Source organism: Magnusiomyces paraingens, assembly GCF_902498895.1.
Source record: "Magnusiomyces paraingens strain CBS 517.90 genome assembly, contig: contig2, whole genome shotgun sequence".
NCBI classification, from domain to species: Eukaryota; Fungi; Ascomycota; class Dipodascomycetes; order Dipodascales; family Dipodascaceae; genus Magnusiomyces; species Magnusiomyces paraingens.
In genome coordinates this window covers 3,045,635-3,063,066 of record NW_022474068.1, presented here as the reverse complement: position 1 = coordinate 3,063,066, position 17,432 = coordinate 3,045,635, and the positions used below count along the sequence as shown (strand labels likewise).

Genomic DNA, 17,432 nt, shown 5'->3' with positions numbered 1-17,432 from the left:
GAATGAATGTGTATATAGAGTGAAATGTTTGTAGTGTTGGGAAAGAAGCAAGAAATGAAAGAAAGAAAAGAAAAAAAAAAAAAAAAAAATGTCAGTTTGGGTTAGGAAAGCGGCGCGGTAAATTTTTTTTTATTACAAAAAACCTTGTCGGGAGAGGCTCTTCCAGCAACTGACGGTAACCTGAGTTTGCAACATTATTTCAAACACCTCTTTTGAAAGCCAAAGCCATAGCTATGCACACACGTGGGGACAATGGCTCAACACCAACGGTTCAATAAATACAACTTGCCATTATAACCAGCTATAGTATATATATATATATATATATAAATCAATAAATCTTCTTCTTTTCATCTACACTAATGGCACCAGGCCCCGAGTTTACCACCAGCAAAAGACCACCAACAATGCTCAAAATCTGAAAGTGCTCATAACGCAAAAAGTCACGCACTGGGTGGCCAGCCTCATAGTCCCAGTACTTGTTGCTAGTAAAGTTGCGCCAGGCAAGCATCAGCACCAGCAATGCTGCAGATAAACGGGCCTTAAAGCCAATGGCCACACACACGCAAGCACTCAGTCCTAGCAGGGCGCCAAAAGTACGGGCCCAGGTTGTAGCGTCACTTAGGGCATATGAAAGATACAAAAACATGAGCAGAATGCGACCAGCTAGTTGCAAATAGCGAGCACGATCCTTGGGTTCTAGCATAGGTAGTCCAGGCATTGAAAGGGCTCTTTTATCTCGTACAAAGGCATCAGAAACCACCATAAGCAAGCCACCGAGAATTGATAAATTGCGAACAAAAAACTGGGCGTTAAATAGCAAACCATAAACTAGGGCCTGGGAGATCACGACAAAGGCAAGTGCTCCCACACCATAGACCAGCTGCTTGTGGGCCACAACGGCTAATGAGCCACCAAACATGCACAGCACATTGAGGGCCAGAAACAGAACCGTAATAAGTTTGGGGACGCCACGGTATTTCCAAATGTAATTGACTTGTGACTGCCATTGAGAAGTGAGACGAACGCCATCCTCGAAAAAGGTAGCCACCATGAGAAACCGGCCAATGGCTGGGAGCCAAGGTTTGATGGGGGCCCCCCACTTGCCCAGTTGTTCATCCAATTGTTCAGAGTATTTTTGCGCAGCCGTCAAAGCATGGGTAGCTCCCTCGCCGAGTTGGACATTCCCTAGGGGACCCAAGTTAAGAGTAGAGCCTACAGAGGTGTATTGGACACCATAGTTAGGGTATGAGCCTGCTGTTGGGTATGCGCTGGCTGATCTGAGCGGCGGGGTAGGAATGTGTTGTTGCGAAGAAAAGGCAGCGGCAGATGCAGGAGCAGCTGCAGGATTGGGGACACCTACACCTGATGGAATCTGGGACGAGGCAGGAGTTGCAGTGGCTGATCCACGAAAGACTGGGGTTGAAGAGGCCAAATTGGGTTGATGGGGTAGCTGATCAGCCATATTGGTAGAGCGTATAAGAAGCAAAAAAAAAAAAAAAGGAAAGAATAATGAGAAATGGGCTTAAGAATAAGAAAGAATTATAAGAAAAAAAATTAATAAATAGGACAGAATTTGAATATATTTTTATAGTTATTTAAAAAAATTTTTTCATAAAAAAAAAAAAGAGTAAGAAAGAAAGAAAGAAAAAAGAAGCAAGAAAAAGGTTTAAATAGTTTTAAACTTTTGGAAAAAAAAAAAAAAAAAAAAAAGAATACAAAAAGGACAAAAATGAGAGAAAATGACACTCAGGCAATAACCTTCTTTTTTTTTCTATTTATTTATTAATGCTGCCTGTGCCATCCGCCGGTATTTTGGTGACTCTCCAGGCTGGTTTTATTTCCTGATTCAGGTTTTTTTTTTTTTTTTTTTTTTTTTTCAATCACTTTTGTATTTATTGAGTGGAAAGATTCAGTTTTGAAAAGAAAAAGAAAAAGAAAAAGTGGCCAATCCCACACGTAATTGGTATTCATGTAACGATCCTTTGAGAACAAAAAGGAAAAGAAATTTATTTCTATTCATTGCGTGCGCGCGAACGCGACAGAGTAAATTTATCGCGTCTATGGTAACGTCTTTGTAGACAATATTGTAGATCTACGTTGTAGACGTTGTCGACCGGTGTCAACCGTGGTTTTTAAGTCGTGTTGATTGCATTTGGTTGCAATTGTCTTTTTTTTTTTTTTTTTTTTTTATTATTATTATATTTTTGCAAATAATCGTGTTTGTGTGTCGTATATATAAACAGACATTTGGAAAAAAAAAAAAAAAGATGTAGTAGAAACTATAAAGCTATTGTAAGAGTTAAAGACAAAAATAAAAATACAAAGATTTTTAGGACTAACTGGAAGGAGGAGTTTTTTTTTCTTTTTTTTTAAATAAAAAAAAAAGAAAAGTAATCTATCCATATATACACATGTTATTATTGGTACATTTTCAAGTTTCACGATATCTTTAATATCTCTCACTAGCAATTTTTGACTGCAGTTCCGATTGTATGATTCAGACAAACAGATCTGGGTTGGTTTCGTTGTGAATCGAAGGTTCCGCTATGAGGTGTGTGTATGTGTGTAGAAGAAACCCTAAATAACTGGCCTTTATAAAAAAAAAAAAAAAAGAAAATCAATAAAAAAAAACAGATTGTCTTAAATAATGTGGAGAAAATAAAATAAAATAAAATAAAATAAAAAATAAAAAAAAGATACTTTTTTTTTTTTTTTTTGGAAAAATTATCTGATAAATTGGAAAATCTATGAAAATGAATTTTCTTTTTTTTTTTTAATTTTTAATTTTTTTGAAATATTATATTTTTTATATAAAAATAATAATTTATTACTACAAATGTAATTTTTTTTTTTTTTTTCAATGTGGTCTATTATAATTAATAATAACTAGACACACAAAACCAGGCAGTTAGACTTAAAGATTTTGATAATATTTCCATCGGCTTTCCGATACTAAGAAAACTAAGGAACCCTTTTTTTTTTTTTTTTTTTTTTTTCTCCTTCTATTCTTATCTAATTTAATATTCAAGATCCATGTGCTCGAAGGTTGAAATTTTTTTTTTTTTTTTTTTTTTTTGATTTTTTAGTAGGTAAGTAAACTAACCAACAAGTTAAACTAGTCTGTGTGTGTGGAGACTTAAACTGCCTGATTTTTTTTGGGATCTACACACACATACCGATTCAGACTAATACATATTGTAGCATTTTATGGGAAATTGCCATAAATAAATATATATTTTTTACAAACAATAATCGCGTTTTGAATCCAAAAAAAAAAAAAAAAAAAAAAATGAGGCACGTGCATATAAACTAATTGCCGCATATATATATATATATATATATATATATCAGCACTAAGTATTATCGGGATTTGTTTAAAAAAAAAAATAAAAAGAAAAAGAAACTATTTATTAAAAAGACTAAATCACGAGGGAACCTTCCATAATAAAAATAATTAAAATGCCAAAATTAATAATTTTATATAAAAAAAAATAATAAAAAAAGAAATTTGAAAATTTTCAAAAAAAAATCACATATATGAGAATAATATATATAAAAAATACTGGTTATAATAACTGAATTTTGATTTGCCATGCAATTGGTCCGGTCATTTTACACTGAGTGCTCTGAAAGCTTCGGTTTTGTTCAGCTTAGAAGGGGGGGAGGTGGTAGAGCTTTTTTAGCATTTGAAGCGTTATATAGAGATTTTTTAAGATTAGAGGTTCAATTTTAACAATATACAATTATAATTGGCATTGGTACAATATTATTGTTTTTGTTAAATAAGTTTAAAATTTCTGTACTTTTTTAATTCATATCCAAATTCAAATTTACATATATATATATATATATATATATATTTTACTTTTTAGTTCTGAATTTCTTGTTAAATTTAACATGATCTGGAATTTTAAAATTATTTTTGAAATTTAAATTTATTTTGAAATTTCAGTAGTGCAAGCTTTAATCACACTCTTCTTCTATTTGAAAAATAAATAACTAAATTTACTTTAAAGTAAACTGATAATAATTAGTTGCAATGTAATTTGCCCACTTAACAGTGCAGGCGATACCGGCCCGTTGTTTTTTTTTTTCATCTCGTTATAGTGAAGAATTGCGCAATGTCCACACGCTGCATTTTTTTTTTTTTTTTTTTTTTTTATTTTGGAGTCGATCGGGTGTTCCGTCGGTGCTTTTAGTCTCAAATCGGTTTGTGGCAATAATAAAAAATAAAATAAAATAAAATAAAATAAAAATAAAATAAAATAAAATAAAAATAAAAATTTTTTTTTTCTTATCAGTACAATCACATGACCAGATGAGCTGCGATGAAGCAGTGCTGCTTCTGCTTCTGCTTCTGCTGCTGAGCTGAGTTGTTTTTAATGAGATGGTTTGTGATGGTTTGTAGTGGTGGCCTATGACTGAATTTTTTTTTTTTTTTTTTTTTTTTTTTTTTTTTTTTTTTTTTCAAAACCTCCATTCCCAAAAAAAAAAAAAAAAAAAAAAGATTTTTTTTTTTTTTTTAATATATAAAACTACTGAAATCCCCCTGCAAGAAATTTTTTTTTTTCTTTTAATTTTAATACATTTCTTTGTTAGACAAAACAACAACTAACTACATTTAATATAAAACTTACTAAACCCCCCTCCTCTAATATATATTTATAAAATACCATTCTTTATTGATTTTGAAATATTTTCTTTTCTCTTAAAAATGCTAGGATTTTATTTCTACTGAGGTGCTCAAATTCCCTCCTAAACCTTTTTATTATTATTATTATTATTATATACTAATTTTTTTTTTTTTTTTACCTTTGCCTATTTACCATCTTTGCGCATTGCATTCCAATCCTCTTTTGGCCACTTTTATTGTATCTTTTCCCTTATATCAATATATATATATATTTCCTCGATAATCACTTATATATATAAAATACCCTTTTATTTGTCAAACCTTTTGAAACATTTATAATCAACAAAAGAAAAAAGAAAAAAGAAAAAACCACTTAGACACAATTAATAAAATGTCTACAGTTCAGGTCTTTTCTACCGAACTCAGCATTCTATCCATCCCCCCAGAATTATATACATTCTTCTTCCATGGCATCACTAAACTTATTCTTCGCTCTTGGGAAGATGACTACCTCCCACCAAGCTCTGCTTCAAGTGGTATCTTCCGTTCTCATTGCATCCCTCCTCATGAATCACCAATAGTCCCTCCTTCTGGACTTTCCTCTTCCATTACAAGTGGCGATAAAACTCCACTAGTAAATGCCTCTTCTCTTTCATCCCCTCAAAATGTTTTCTCTCATCAAAGACTTTATTCAACATCTTCCCGAGTGGACGATTTTAATTCAAACCATAACGACCGCGACCAGGAAATTGAATTCCAACAAGCCATTCGCGACCACATTGAATCCCTTCGAGAATTTATCAATATTTCCTTCACCCCAGTAGAATGTTCAGTCATTTGTCCAACTGAACTAGTCAATCTTCTCTTTGGACCTGCCTTTGCAACACACAAGGCTTCCATACTAAAAGAACACTATCTTGCTATTCAAGTCGATACTACAGGATCAAATAGTGGACCTAACCTTATTGAAATTACTGCACCATTATCAAACGCTGGAATCCCCATCTTTTTCATTCCAACTTACTTTAGTGATTATGTTATTGTCCCCTTTTCTGCTAAAAACAAGGTTACTAGAACCCTTGATGCACGTGGCTTTGTCTTTTCAAATATTGCAAACTCTTATGTCAATGTAACTGGCACTGACACTCCTTCCCCGCTTTCCCCCACAACCCCTGACGTGCACTACAATAATAACCCCCTTGAGTCATCAATATCGTCCCTCCGATCCATCTCCTCGGCTGACTCTACAGAGTCTCGGCCACCACTCCTTGAAGGTGCTCCACTATCTCCATACCTGGCATCGATTGGTGCACAAACTGTTGAGACATTTAAACGCAACTCGGTCAAGCCCGTTATCAATTTCGGTACAAAACTACTGCTCACTGGTATGCGCAGCCGTAGCCGAGGCGGCGCCCAAGGCATTACTGGCGGTCAGCACGATAGCATTTTCCTCTCAATTGTAAACACACTCATCCATCCGCCAGATTTCTTTTCAGTGACAATTGTCAATGGCACCGAGGTCTCCTTCATTGTTAATGAAGAAACAGCTCAGCTCTTTTCCACAGAAGCCCTACTTGGATCCATGACAGATTTCGTGATACCCATCTCGTTTGATTTTAGTAATCTCCCAGAAGATTCAACTGGTATTGTAGCTGGTGTTGCATCTCAACTTTACTCGTACGATCCAGATAAGCCATTCCCCCAGGCTTTTGGAGTGCGTGGAAACAATACATCAGCTCAACCATTTTCTCCATCGAGCAGAAATAGCACTGCATCAATGGGTTCCAGCATTGGGTCACTTACAAGCGAACGCGAGCTAATTCAAATTAGTTATCTGTCAACTGCAAAAACAGGTGTGGTTATGGTCTCAGAGGTGGATATGGCTGTAGCCACTGCTGCACTCTCGGTCTTTATGCACAAGACAAACAAAAATGGAACCAATCGTGGGTCACCTTTAGCCAATGCAGTGTCGACCGATAAAGCAGATTACTATCAAGAAGAAGAAGAAGAAGAAGAAGAGGATGATGATGATGAAGAAGAAGAAGAAGAAGAAGAAGAAGAGCAATGTGACAGTGGACAACAGTCTGCTCAGGATTCAGATGAATATGAGAATAGTAGTGACGAAGAGGAAGATTATGGTGACTCAAATACTAGTCACCCGGCTGGTCCATCAACCTCATTATCGTCATCACACAACTCATCCTCTTCATCTTTTTCACTACACCAACTTCGCGCAGGGCTCCAGGATGAGTCTCCCATTGCGCGTTCTCAGCAACAACCTAGAAGAGACCATTATCAGAATGAGTATTATACCAGTTATAGTTATGGCCATCAATCTCATCAATCTCATCAATCTCATCAATCTCATCATTCGCACAATAATCATCACAATCATCACAATCATCACAATCATTCTCCAGCGGGTACTGCGACATCCAGTCCGCGCTCACGTTCAAAACTTTCAAATAAAATTGACTTTGACGATTAGGGATACTATTTAAATTGAACAAGAAAAAAAAAAAAAAAACAGAGTATATATATATATATATATATAAATGAGAATATAAGATTTTTTTTACTATATTTTCATCTTCCCATATCTATTATTCTACTGCTTTCTGGAATTGTACAGCTCGCGTGATTTTTTCGTCGCAGGCTCAAGTACAGTCTTGTTCCAATCATCCCCAGCAGCAATACGTTTTGCCGTAATGCCACGCACAAGCGCCGTCACAAGACCCGTATAGTTGGCCCGTCGTAGCACGTTTTCACGGCGCCACGCAGCCCGTTTAGCTTCCTCACGTGCAAGTCCAGTCTCATCGCTCACAGCACGTAACGCCGGTCGTGGGTCTGCGGTAAGCGCTAGCAAGTTGAAACGCAAATCACCAGCAGGTGCACGAGAAATGCGGCGCGCCAACACCTCGGCAAGTGTTTCAGGGAACTGAGTATCAGTACATTCTCCGTGGGAAATAGGGTGAGGGTGAAGACCATCGAGCTCATAAAGAGTCCCGTGGACACGTGTATAGGCAATGAAATGGTACAGCCCATCATCCTCCTCATCACGGTCTGGACGATGATCTTTGTCATCATCAAGAACTGCGGGCGGCCGCGAGAAGGAATTATGGGCAGCTCGGATTTGCTCCGAATTAGAGACGGCCTCGCCCTTGAGCTCTGGGTCAAAAGCTGCAACAAAGTCACGGAACTCAGATAATGTTGAACCCAAAAGGTTTGCCACCTGCTCATGGGCAGATGTGCGCTCGGGGAGATTCAGTAATAGAGAAAGCACAGCCTGTGTGGCACATGCATTCTGGATTACTTGGTGTGCGAAAAACACGTCTTCGGCAGCAGTCGCATATTCTCCGTCAAGAGGTTTGGCAGCCCCACCCTCAGCCTGAGTCTTGCGACGCATTGCTTCGAACTCTGACCGTCGGTACTTGAACAAGAAAATGACACCATACAATGGAGTCACTGAGCTTAAAGTGTCAGCATCGATTGACAAAAGTTCCTCAAACTCGAGTCCTTTAACGCCGAGCTTTTCAATCAGTTCAGTAAACACGCCCTTTTAATCAACAAAAAAAAAAAAAAAAAAAGAAATGTCAATAACAAAAAATGTCAATGGTAATTTTAATGGCATGCCTAAAACTTACCGCATCTGATTCTATAGTATTCCAGCCTAATTCTGACATATTCTGCTTTTTTTTTCTGTAAAATCTTTTATTTTATTTTATATTTATTTTTTTTTTTGTGAAAAGTAATATGGTTATTGTACTTGGAGATAGATTATTTATGGGAAATGATATGATTGTGGTCAAGTGTATGGTGGAGTTCATATTTAGGTGGCGGTTTTTTTTTATATAAAAACCTACATTCGCTTATGTAATCAAATTAAATTAGTATCACTGCAATTTTGATTAAAACTACTACTATAGTACAAATAAATAATCTATCAGGATATCATTTTTTCAGAATCCTTTCAATGGAAAATCAATAGTAACATTAAAAAAAATTACTTGTTAATTATATTTAAATAAACAATATTGCACAACCGATATAAATTCATGTCAAAGAAACACCCGAATTGACCTGTTTCAGGGTTGTAAGATCACTAGATGCAGAGTTTTGTTCAACAAAGCTGGTAGAAGCAAGAAAAATAAATTTCGTTTGTGTAAAACAATACATTTATTTAAAGTTTTAATGATTCCACTTGATAAAAACTAGTTTGTTGAACGGTTAAACAGCAAAACAGTGCCTTGTGAAACAAAAAATAATGTTACTTGTTAAAAAAAAAGAAATATGCTAGTTCAAGCTGCTGTCGTCAATAACAGTCTTATTACCTGTCAACTAAAATTCAATCCAATTTCCTTTAAATTCATCTAAAATAAAATAATTAATAAACAATTGAGCTAAAACTTCGGGTGAAGCAATAAGCATTAAAACACTTGTAGGTATATTCTGGATTTCAGACAAACACATAATTTCGGGAATTAAGGTGGTAGTAAGAAAGCTAACAGTACATATTTTTAAAGTGATTGGCAATTCAATGACTCTATAAATAATTAAATAAAAATTTAAAGCCATTCAAACAATAACAAAAAAATATTTGGTATATGTTGTCCATTAGCTACAAGAAATATTTCTGTGGTAACAACCGAAACATTTGAAATCGTGATAACAGTACAAACTAAACAAAGTGTTGATTAACCTGAACTAAATGATTTTTTGAGAATGGTGCAAGTGGTATCACAGAGTTTTTTTAACAGTAAAAATTGAGTTTAAGTAGAATTTGGCATCAGTAGGAACCTCTTTTTGTCGTCATAAGTTTTTTTCTTTTCAAGCATTGTATAATATGAGTTTTAAAAGAAGAACTGCTTGAAATTGATAATTGAACTAAAATTTATATGATACCATTAATGAGCTTAACTATAACTACAACTGTTGCTGATGAGAGAGCAGTAAATTTGGAAACAATAAGCTTGAAGGTGGCATAGACGATACAGCGGTTACAAATAAAAAGAATTTTGAACATTGCAAGTGCCAGGTGGAAATTCAACAGCAATATAAGTAGACTTCTAAAGTTTTGATATTGTGGCTACAATCAAACCAGGTATAGTTTTATAGGTAGTATATCCCGGCTTTTTAGTGATATATGTGAGGCCAATTGAAGATGATAAACTAAAGTAAAAATTAGTTGATTCAAAATGCTCAATATAGTAAATAAGAAAGTAGCGGTTAAATAATGAAACCAGATTCTATTGGCATGTAGGTAGATTCCTAAGAAGGTAGTAAAGTGGTAAAAGATCTAATAGTGAATCAGAAGCAGTACATGTTAACAACGAGTTCTGTAACAGTTATTAATAATATTCCTAATGTTGTATCAGTAGTAAAACCTACTGACCTTAAAAAAAATGTAGTGGCAACTGCTCCAATAATACCTCCAGATACGACAGGTACCTCAATGACCTTATTCCTGTAGGTATTCCTTTGCTCTCCAAAATTGTGATATTTCCTTCAAAACGCTTCAATCTTGAGTAGCAGAGATTCTTTAATAATGAGCTTATTAATTTATACTTAAGTAAGTATAATAATAATGGAAATGACGAAATATAAAAGGGATTTCTGCAAACTAAGGTATTTCTGAGATTGACTAGATGAAGGGTTTGTAAGAAGTTTGATACTTAAGATTTCACAGAAAATCTCTTTTTCTTTTTTGTTTTAATAATAGATTCAAAAGCTTTATCAAAAAAAAAAAAAAAAAAAAACTCCTCAATTTAATCTTCAAGTAAATAAATAAACATTCGACACAAATTCAGTCAAAAAAAAAGAACCAATAAAAAGTTAGTAAAGTAAAAAAAAAATGTTGTAAATAATGATTCTGATACAGTGTAGGCAAAAAAAAATTACATGACAAAAGACTTTATAAAAGGCCTGACAGAACACTCCAAAAATAAATCAACAGTACACTTGACAAAAGATTTAACCAAAAAAAAATTAACAGAAAATTCAAAAGTACAATTGAAAAGAAATTTAACAAAAGATTTAACAAACGGTTTGATGTAAAAAAAGCAAGGGTTTTGATAAGAATTTTTCAGAGCAGATATTTGAAAAAAGATTCAAATTCAAACTTCCTTATTTTATAAGAGAATCCAAGCAAATATCACAGTTCATTTAAGAACTGAACACTTAAAACAAACATCTCACACAATAAAGAGTTTTCCAATAAATATCTTTGTAAATAAAAAAAAAATGATAAAAAAAAATGTATATTTTGTTCTTTTAATTGTACTATCTCTAGCCCAAAAGTGTAAAAATACAGATAGCTTCTGATTTTAAAAAAAAAAAATTGGTTCTGTCTAGTATATTTTTATTGGTAAACTTAAAAACAAAATAACAAGGCTAATACCTCATGGTAGTTTAATGCAATTATCATGGTTTAATCTACACCAGCTGAGCAAAATAGAATCTTAATGTTATTAAAATAATTAGGTAAATTTTTAATAGTGATATGAGACAGTTTAGTCGCAAGGTATAATTACAGGTAAACATATGTATTTTTTATAAGATACATGGTTTTAGTTGAATTTCGTGGTAAGTGTTTAGTGTATCCGTGTTCTTGGAAGTCTTTTTTTGTTATTTTTTTGGTTATTCAATAATAGAGCCTGGTAGTTTTTAGAGCTATTCAATATTCTAATCTTCTAGTATTTATCAAAATAAGTTGTAAAACAAAAATATATACCTATAGCCGATTATGTTCATTTATATATAAATTCTTTACTCATAGCTGTTAAAGGTAAAGAGTCCCCTAGAAAGAATCAGTTAGTAATGATTGATAAATATTCCACTATTCTCGATAATTATTAACTTACCCGCTCCGTGAGTGTCGTGAAAAGTAATCAAAATCTATACTGACGGCTGTTGCAAGTAACACGGCACGCTGATCGAGAGTCATAGGTACTGGAGATACAAGTCCTGGGTTAGCTGTATAAATATCTGGGTCAATAGTTTGAGGGTCCATCTTGAGAATGTAAACACCAGTGTCTGTAAACAATTCACGGCCTAAACCAACCCAGTTACGCTCCACAGACCCAAGCAAAGATCCAGATTCATCTTTCAGGTTGAATGTAAATGCAAGGAATGGCGCGTCAACTGCACCAAACTGGTCATAAGTGTCTTTACCCGTGTAAAGAAACAAATTATATTTGCGGCGCCACAAATGCCACTGTTGTTTGCTTTCACCAACAATTATAGGCTCATAGCCTGGAGGACCAGGTAAAAGGGTCTTGATTCGCGAGTTGATGAGAGAAAAGGAACGTCGAATCTGGCGGGAAAAAAAAAAAATCAGCAAAATATTAAAAAAAATAGAATAAAATAACTTACTGTCAATACATGCTCGCCTTGACGGTTAAGAACACGAACGGAAAAGGGTCTATGCAAACGGTATACCTGACGTAGGATGGCCTTAGTAAAGCCGAAATCTTCTTCTTCCATGTACCCAATGTGGTTTCCTGCAATATCCATAATAGCCTATATTACGTTGTTAGCAACAATCACCTTAACCAAAAAAAAAAAAAAAAAAAAAAGTCGCGACACTTACATATCGGTTTGCTTGTTCAAATCCCTAAAAAACTCAGTTAGTATTCAACTATTTATTTTGAAATCTTATTTTAAATACAAACCAAAAAGAGATTCATAAATTCCATTTGTCGCTCCATGACAAGACAGGGCTGTGACAGGATTTCCGCAACGCCGTGCGAATACTGCAGCACACTTCCGGGGAGAGGGGTTTGAGAAGAAAATTGCGGGTAAGAGTACGACACATTCTGGGCATCGTAGTATTCCTGTTGAGGGCTTGTACTTGGTTCGTCAAACTTGTCATTATTGTTGTAAGGGTCGCGTTTAATTTTGCGTGGCGAATAACTGCGGTGCTGAAGAGTGGCGGCAGCTGCTGTAGCAGCTGTTGTGGCTACTTTAAGAGATGGGCTTGGCTTAACAGTAGAATTGAGAAGCAATGACCCAGCAGCGCGGGCAGAAGAAGTGAGAAGTTTGTTCATAATTGGAAAGCTGGTGGTGTGGATAAAGAAAGAAATGTCTGTAAAAAAGGCGGTACATAAAAAAAAAAAAAAAAAAACCCTCGAGGTGAACTGAATCAAAACGTGGGGCTACGCTGGGTTACCAAGTAGTTACTAAAAAGTATTTTAACATACCCGGTAATTACAATACTCATTTATTCGCAAGACAGAGATATACTGCGAGAAATATTTTCAGCACCTACCGCCAGCCAATGGACTTGTCGATTTGCATGAAAAAACTTTTCTCTCACCCTCTCCATCAGAGCCACCAAAGGTCACGAATTTGATAACATTTCAACCAAATTATTCAATGATTTCCAGTGCCCTCCGTTCTTCTTGCAGAGCCTCAGCAAAGCTGTGCTCTCTTGCATCGCGACAATCACAGCTTGCACGACGAAGCATACACAACCTGCCTCTTTTGGCAAACCAGGCAACATACGAGCAACAGGGTATTCCTGGGCTCTATAGCAAAGAAGGGTTCCGCGATGTGTGGACTGAGTACCAACAGTATCTTGTTGACGAGCTGAGCCGCGAGACAGCAGAGACTGAGCACGAGACACGGACGCCTTTTGGTATTATGCTCAATACTGCTGCCAGTCAGCTTGACGCACCTGTTTTCAACTTTGCATCGCAGGCACACAATAACCATCTTTTTGTGGAGGCACTCAATTCACCCTTGACCAACCAGACACGGCCCAGTCCCAAGCTTCTTGAAGCGATCCAGAAGTACTTTGAGGATCTTGATACCCTCAAGGCCGACATTATTGAGCTGGCCACTCTGCCAGAGAACTTGGCACCCGGCTGGGTGTTCCTGGTGGAAGGTGATGATAAGTCACTTTACTTGACGTATGCTTTCCAAGCTGGTTCACCTTACTTTGCTGGCCGATCTCAGGCATTTGATCTCAACACACCTATGAGCAAGGAGATTGAGGAGACACTTGATAGCATCCAGCTGGACGTTCTGGAGAAGGCTCCTACTTACAATATGCCTTTGATTGCCATTAACTGCTGGGATGTGGCATACATTACTGATTTCAAGGTTGCTGGACGTGAGGCTTTTATTGAGAAAGTGTGGAAGTCGTTGAACTGGGATGTTATCAACAAGAGATTCTACGGTAATTAAGCAATGTCGACTGCGTGTAAATAAAATAAGTTAGAATTGTTTTAATTGTATATATTGTTAAATCTATATTGAGAAGGTCTCGCTAGTTTTCCTTTTTTTGTTTTTTTTTGTTTTTTTTTTGAATAAAGGATGAATGAATGGGTATTAATGTTTGAGAGTTGTATGAAATGAAACTGGGACTTTTAATAGTGCAAAACTCGCCTCCAAGAAGTACAAAGGTCCGCCTCCTTTGTTGCTGTTTCTGTGGGAAATTAATCAATACATAGACACTAGCAGTCACGATGGATATTGTTTAATATAAGAAAAAAAAAATTAATAATAACCAAGATAAGGAAAGAGCAGCTCAAAAAAAAAAAAAAAAAAAAAAAAAAAAAAAATGTTGAGTTCAATACAAAGATTCCTAAACAGTTTCAACTTGGGTGGACTAATTCTGGGTATTTAGGAATCTTTAAGATCGGTTAAGGTAGTGGTGGTTGAACAACAAAAAAAAAAAGCAACAAATGGAGGTATTTAAAGTGTAATAATTCAATTGGCAAAGTTTGATTTGACTCAAAGAAATAAAGAAAAATTGGTATATTTAAAGGATGTTTAATATAAGTTTGTTGTTTTTGGCTGAAGATGATGATATAGTTATTTAATAATAATTGGAATAAAGAAAAAGAAATAAAATAAAATAAAAAATAAAATAAAATAAAATAAAATAAAATGCCAGATTTCGATTTTTCAAAAAAAAATGAAATAAATGAAAATAAATAAATAAAAAAAATAAGAATAATTAAAGTTTTCCCAAAGTTCAACGCCTTGCAAAACTCCCAAGTTTCCAAGGCAGAGAAGAAAAGTTGGCTTAAAATATAATTATAATAATTATATATTTTTTTTAAAAAAATAAAATAAAAAAAAAATAAAAAAAAAGTGAACAAGAATTGATTTCATATTTAAAACTTTTGCAATTTGAAATTTTATTTTTTTTAAAAAAGAAGATAGCCGTTTAGTTTTAAATACTAAAGAAATCGGATAGCATAATTATTATTATTATTATTATTATTATTATTATTATTATTATTATTATTATTATTATTATTATTATAAAGCTTATCATGATGATGATGCTTTCCCACGTTTTTAGTAAAATAATCAAAATGTGCTTTGTTAAGTTATCAGGAGGGGGGAATTTCCGGATATGGCTAATTATAATATTTCAAATAGTTGTCATCTTTTTTTTTTTTTTTTTTTTTTTACTACAATTTAGATATCGAGAATGGAAGTTTTCTGGAAATGAGAAAAAAAAAAAGAAAAAAAAGATTTTGTTTAAACTTTTATCAATTATTTTCTCCGGAATTAATTGATCCTAAAGTCACTTTTTAGAATTCGTCAAGACAATTCATCATCATCAATTGCTCATCTACGTTTGTTTAGTTACAAAAGATTTTACTTTTTTTTTTATTTTTTCTTCACTGAACCGAATATGGGTAAATAAATAAATAAATAAATAAATTAAAAGATACTAAAGTCCTAGTATATACGACAAGTATAAACCACCGCCACCAACGTGTACTACTAAACTTTTGTTTATTTTTTATTTTATTTTATTTTCTTTCGGTTATTTCAAACAAATATCTCTTTTCACATTCACCCAAGTTCAACCTGAATACGAGATTATTCCTTTTCCTGTCGACGTGCAGCATCTTTCTCAAGCACCCTGGGCGCCGGAGGATGAGTACCATCACTATTTCAAAAAAAAAAAAAATTAAAAAATAAATAAATAAAATAAATAAATAAATAAAAATAAATAAATAAAAAGAAAAACTCACTCACTCACTCACTCACTCACTCACTCACTCGAGCGCGCGTCATTATTCCCTTGTTTAGCGTAGCCGTACTTGTTATGGTGATATTAACTATCTTCGTTGGTGACTGCAAAAGAAGATTTTGTTGTTCTGCTTTGGGTGCTTGTGCGATTCTATAACCACGTAGGCTTAGCAATAATATTAATATCAATTACTTGTCTAGGAAGCAACATGATAATACTATGGATGAATATCGAAGTTGCGCAAGATATCAAAAAGTCTGATGTTTGTTTTGTTTTTTTTTTTTATTTTAAAGCGGTATCCGAGAAGATGTTTTTTTTTTTTTTTTTTTTTTTTTTGATTTCTATAATATATAAAGGACATTTTTAAAAAAAAATGTGCCCGAGAATTCAGCCATCTTCTGTTTCCAGTCTAGTTAAATCTTTAGAAATACTATATTTAGAATCCACAAAAAATGCTAGCTGTATATATATGTAAGGCATTTGACTACAATAGTTGTTGTTTTTTTCTTGCTTGTTGCATAAATATTTTGATTTTACAAATAAATCTTTTAATTGTTTATAATAATAATGTGGAAGATCCATACCAAAAGTTTAAAAAAAAAATTTTTTGATAAACGAGAAGAAAAAAAACGAAAAGACAAACTTTTCCTTAGAATCGGTTATCATGTCAATATCTTTAGTTAAAGAATTGAAACTTGATTATTGCATATTGGCGCTAGTTATTATATCTATGAGAGAATGAATATTATAGTGAATGGTCTTACTATTATATATTAGTAATTAAATGCTTAGAAGTTCTTAACGGCTAATGTGCGTAATACATACTAAATTGGTAATTGGTAAACACCATATACTTTTCTGTGACAAAAGTCTTTGAAACTAATAACTAGCGAGAGCGTCAGCAAAGAAAATGGGAATGCAAGTAGTAGCTTCTTCTATTTATAAGTCTAAGGTTTACCACTTTTGGCTACAACTTCACTCACAAGAATGTTGGCCAAAGCCTTTTGTCTAAAGAAGGTTTGTATATTTATATATATGTTTATATATATTTATAAATATATTTATAAATATATTTATAAATATTTCATCAACACCAAGTGCTACACGTTGTGATGTGTGGATATCCGTGGTGAGCAATGTGATATCTAAGACATTAAGAGAATGTCTAAAAATTCCCAGGTAAGTTTCAGGTGATTTTTAAACCTTGAATCAATAACTCTTGTCTCCTTTTATGACAGAATATTGTAAAAACTAAAAGAAATATTTATTTCTGCTACCACCGTTATTACAACTACTATTCAAAAAGCACTCTAATATTAGAAACGGGTTAACGCAGGCGTAAGTTAGGAATGTGGAAATTTCTAAACTCATTTTTTACTTGTTCTTCTTCCTCTTTTTTTTTTTTTTTTACTTCTTTTTCTTTAAATTTTTTTCTTGAATTTTGAGCTTCCAAGAAAAAAAAAAAGTATCAAACCTTCCTATATTCTCTTCCGTCACATCTCCGTCTTCTGCTTAAACGAAGACACTTTATTGAATGTTAATTGTATATATAAATGTTTTTGAATCAAAAAAATGAACTTGAAAAAAAAAAAAAAGACTTGGACATCTTTGTTTAGACTCAAACAAAGACACTAGGCCAAGATGAAAAAAAAAGAAGGAGATTAAACAGTATATGAATAAGGCGGTGGAGGAATGAATCCAAGACTCTCCAAGGTTGTTCTTGTTGTTCTTGTTGTTCTTTCTACAAGGGATATTCAATTCAATTCAATTTTTTTTTTAATAAGCTGGTAATTACAGTTT

General features: G+C 33.8%; 5 protein-coding genes across 5 annotated transcripts; 2 read left to right on the top strand and 3 right to left on the bottom strand.

Annotated features, from left to right (window-relative positions):
- Positions 1 to 331: 331 nt before the first annotated feature.
- On the bottom strand, positions 332 to 1,465 carry SAPINGB_P002708 (uncharacterized protein; the record flags this gene model as incomplete). The annotated part of the gene is made up of 1 exon (XM_031997426.1): positions 332 to 1,465. The coding sequence occupies one exon, from the start codon at positions 1,463 to 1,465 to the stop codon at positions 332 to 334; it is 1,134 nt and encodes a 377-aa protein (XP_031853317.1).
- Positions 1,466 to 5,027: 3,562 nt separating this feature from the next.
- SAPINGB_P002707 (uncharacterized protein) lies at positions 5,028 to 7,124 on the top strand (the record flags this gene model as incomplete). Its single annotated transcript, XM_031997425.1, has 1 exon — positions 5,028 to 7,124. The coding sequence occupies one exon, from the start codon at positions 5,028 to 5,030 to the stop codon at positions 7,122 to 7,124; it is 2,097 nt and encodes a 698-aa protein (XP_031853316.1).
- Positions 7,125 to 7,244: 120 nt separating this feature from the next.
- SAPINGB_P002706 (uncharacterized protein) lies at positions 7,245 to 8,319 on the bottom strand (the record flags this gene model as incomplete). Its single annotated transcript, XM_031997424.1, has 2 exons — positions 7,245 to 8,192; positions 8,281 to 8,319. 2 exons carry the CDS (start codon positions 8,317 to 8,319, stop codon positions 7,245 to 7,247), a joined length of 987 nt encoding a protein of 328 aa, XP_031853315.1.
- A 3,082-nt stretch (positions 8,320 to 11,401) lies between these two features.
- SAPINGB_P002705 (uncharacterized protein) lies at positions 11,402 to 12,681 on the bottom strand (the record flags this gene model as incomplete). The annotated part of the gene is made up of 5 exons (XM_031997423.1): positions 11,402 to 11,432; positions 11,497 to 11,948; positions 12,008 to 12,154; positions 12,225 to 12,248; positions 12,307 to 12,681. The coding sequence occupies 5 exons, from the start codon at positions 12,679 to 12,681 to the stop codon at positions 11,402 to 11,404; spliced, it is 1,029 nt and encodes a 342-aa protein (XP_031853314.1).
- A 328-nt stretch (positions 12,682 to 13,009) lies between these two features.
- Positions 13,010 to 13,822, top strand: SAPINGB_P002704 (mitochondrial 37S ribosomal protein mS42; the record flags this gene model as incomplete). The annotated part of the gene is made up of 1 exon (XM_031997422.1): positions 13,010 to 13,822. One exon carries the CDS (start codon positions 13,010 to 13,012, stop codon positions 13,820 to 13,822), a length of 813 nt encoding a protein of 270 aa, XP_031853313.1.
- Positions 13,823 to 17,432: the final 3,610 nt, after the last annotated feature.